The 3,095-nt window shown below is 62.6% G+C and overlaps 1 protein-coding gene across 3 annotated transcripts; it reads left to right on the top strand.

Annotated features, from left to right (window-relative positions):
* Positions 1 to 90: 90 nt before the first annotated feature.
* Positions 91 to 2,766, top strand: ZNF740 (zinc finger protein 740). Of its 3 annotated transcripts, none has more exons than XM_085323268.1 (7): positions 91 to 312; positions 1,040 to 1,171; positions 1,278 to 1,364; positions 1,471 to 1,542; positions 1,721 to 1,844; positions 2,152 to 2,270; positions 2,370 to 2,766. In XM_085323268.1, exons 1-7 carry the CDS (start codon positions 295 to 297, stop codon positions 2,457 to 2,459), a joined length of 642 nt encoding a protein of 213 aa, XP_085179394.1. In that variant the 5' UTR covers positions 91 to 294; the 3' UTR covers positions 2,460 to 2,766. The 3 variants fall into 3 exon arrangements, with proteins under 3 accessions (XP_085179394.1, XP_085179395.1, XP_085179396.1); XM_085323269.1 differs by having other exon boundaries at positions 91 to 449; XM_085323270.1 differs by lacking the exon at positions 1,471 to 1,542.
* Positions 2,767 to 3,095: the final 329 nt, after the last annotated feature.

Raw genomic sequence — 3,095 nt, 5'->3', positions numbered from 1 at the left:
CATACCCCCCCCGCCCAGCCAGCCGGGGGGCCCGGCCCAGCGGCGCTGGCCTCCCCGTCCCCTGTAACCGTCGGTCTCTTCCCCGCAGGCTCCAGCCGGGCAGGCGAAGACCCGCAGCAGCGTTCTCCCCGCGCGGAGCCGGCGCCCGTCCCCGAGGGGAGCGGGGCTGGGGATGTCTCCGCTGTAAGAGCGGTGCGGGCAGTCCCCGTCCTGCCTAGCCCTGCCGGCCCTCCCAGGGCTGAGGAGGAACCGCCTCGACGCGCCCGCGGCACCGGGTTCCCCGATCCCAGAAAGATGTCGGCAAAGTGGAGGGTACTGGACAAGACCAGCAAAAAAATGATTAACTGAAACAGTCTTTCTAACCGTAAAATTCTTTCCTGGGAGAGAATTAAGGCTAAAGAATTGTTACAATCCGTTTGTTGAGGACAGACAGACACAAGATGGCTCAGGTAATGAGCCCCAATTTTCCCATCTGTACCCCAAGATCCGCCGCCACAGGGAGCTGCAGAGCCCTGTGAGCGAGGGGAGAGGTYGTGCTCGCTGCGCGCGCCGCAGCTGCCGCCGAGCGGAGCAGCGGTGACATCGAGGGGCGCCGCAGCCCCGCCCCGGTCCCTCGCACCCGGGCTGGGGAACGCGTGCGTTCGTCCTTTCCCTCCCCGCCTCGCTGCCGGACCGCACCGAGGCGCGGCGCCGGAGCCCGCCGGAGCCCGGAGCGGGGAGAGATTCCCCAGCCCGGCGGCGCACGGACGCGTCCGTACGCCGCGGACTCGGGAACCTGCTCCCTAAACGCTGCTCGAGCTCCAGGGAACTAACCATCCGAACTCTCCCATTAGCTCCCAGTAGCGACTAGGTCCTCTGCCTTCTCTCTAGCCCCCACCGGGCGCGACGGGGTCTCGGCCTCGCTTGCACGGGGTTGAGCACGGCCGGTTTCCATCACTCGCAGGGCTTCGGCGTGTTTTGCTCGCCGGCCGATCGGCGACGGCTCGGTCACCGCGCGGCTCRACGCCTGCGGCTCACCTGCCTGTTTGTCTTTCCGCAGGCGAGCCTCCTGGCCTGCGAAGGCCTCTCTGGAGTGTGCCTCGTGCCAACGGTGGCCAGCAAGAAGATGATGCCAAAACAGAGCTCTAAACAGGCGGAGAACGGGGAGAGAGGAAGCAGCCCGGACGTGCTGGTATGGCAGAGCTCCCCGCTGCCCCGGGCTTTACGGCCGCGCTTCGTGCTGCGGAGAGGAGCTGGGGCCGCGAGAGGAGGCCTGAAATCGGTTTTCTCCACCAAAGGGTCTCCGTCCGGACGGCGAGAAGTCTCGCAGCCGCAAAGAGGAGGAGACAGCCGAAGCTTCGCAGCCAAAAAAGTCCATTAAAAAGGCAGGTAATGGGACCTAATGCGGTGGGGGCAGAGCGGGGCTGGGGGAGTCCCGCTGAGGAGCCCGCGCCCCTCGGGACCAACCTTCCCTACCTGTGCCGTCACCAGCGTCGTGAGCGGGCGGCCGGCGCCGAAGGACAGAGCCGCTCCTCGCTGAGAGGATCTCGACTCGACAGCCAGGTTTGCCATGATGGAGAAGGAGGTTTCTTGGGCTCTGGCAGGTCTGGGGGGAGGAGCGTCTCTGCTTGCGCAGGGCAGGCAGGCTTGTGGCTCCTGCAGGGCTTTGAGGTGAGGCTTTCTGAGCAAGGAGGGTGGAGGGCTGAAACCTGGCAGCTGACAGGCTGCATCTGCTCTGCAGGTGGTGGTGATTGAACAGAACGGCTCCTTCCAGCTGAGGATCCCCAAGAACTTCATCTGCGAGCACTGCTACGGGGCCTTTCGCAGCAGCTACCACCTCAAGAGACACATCCTCATCCACACGGGTAAAGGGCTGGGCCGTGAAGGCTGCTGGGCTGGGGCTGCTCCAGTTCCTCRGGGTAGAGGAGGGAGCTTAACACCCTGACCAAGCCTCTGGCTGCTCCTGTCTCAGTGACTCCATCCTGACAAGCACAGGAGCTCTGGTAATTAAATAGCCTAGCTCGTTAGGGGCCTAATTCAGGAGCTTCTGTGATCCTGCAGTCAGGTGTGCCGGGGTTAGCAATGGAGAGACGCCCCGTCGGGCAGGGGAGAGGGCGGCAGCCTCTCGCCCGCTCCCTTGTGCCCCTCACCGCCTGCCCTCGGTGCCCCCAGGCGAGAAGCCCTTCGAGTGCGACGTGTGCGACATGCGCTTCATCCAGAAGTACCACCTGGAGCGCCACAAGCGCGTGCACAGCGGGGAGAAACCTTACCAGTGCGAGCGCTGCATGCAGGTAATGCTGGCCCCYGCCCGCTGGGTCGGATCCGGTGGGAGGGGGGTCGCGGTGCTGGTAACCCCCTTCTCCTCCCCTCTCCTCTCCTGTCTCCCRCAGAGCTTCTCCAGGACAGACAGGCTGCTTAGACACAAACGAATGTGCCAAGGTTGCCAAACCAAAACCCCTGACTCGCAGCTGCTGCTCTAGGAGCCGAGATGACCCCTCGCAAGAGCCGGGACACGGACGAGATCTCTGGGTTTTTTCCGTCTGGTTTTGCCTGCTCCAGCTCCCCGCTGCGGAGCGGGGAGGGGAGAGCGGGCCACTCTCCTAGACTTTCAGATGAGGTCCTGACACTGTACATAAGCTGAAGATGATCTGGAATCTTTTCCCAACCAGCAGAAGCCACGGGCAGCTGTGTATAAACCTTCCTTTTGTTTTCCCCCTTTGTTTTGAAGTACCACCATTTGCCTCTCAGGAAAGGCTTTGAGCAACAAGCAGGCCTAAACAGAACAAAGTAGCGACACTTGCTTCAAACCCTTACCGCTTCCTTTCGGCCGATGGACGGGTTCACGCAGACACTAGGCTCTCAGGTAGGAAGTCTAGCGGGGAGGGACCTTCTTTAACCCCATTTTCCAAGAAAAGAGAGAGAGCAAAAGTTCGAAAGGCCGTGGAGGCTTTTGATTCAGGTATGAAAGGCAGGGGCCCATCCCAGCTGCAYGCTGCCGCTCTGAGGTCTGCAGCTCTTTCCTTTTCATTTCTAGTCTCTGTGCGTGTTCGTGGCTGTTCGCTTCTCTTGCCTCCACCCCCCTGCTCCACCCGCAAAGAGCGGGCAGAGGTGGTGGG

The sequence above is a fragment of the Rhea americana genome, unplaced genomic scaffold (genome assembly GCF_003343005.1).
Source record: "Rhea americana isolate MKP2758 unplaced genomic scaffold, rheAme1 scaffold_831, whole genome shotgun sequence".
Lineage (NCBI taxonomy): Eukaryota > Metazoa > Chordata > Aves > Rheiformes > Rheidae > Rhea > Rhea americana.
The sequence above is the reverse complement of the archived record's forward strand: the minus strand, read 5'-3'. Positions and strand labels throughout refer to the sequence as shown.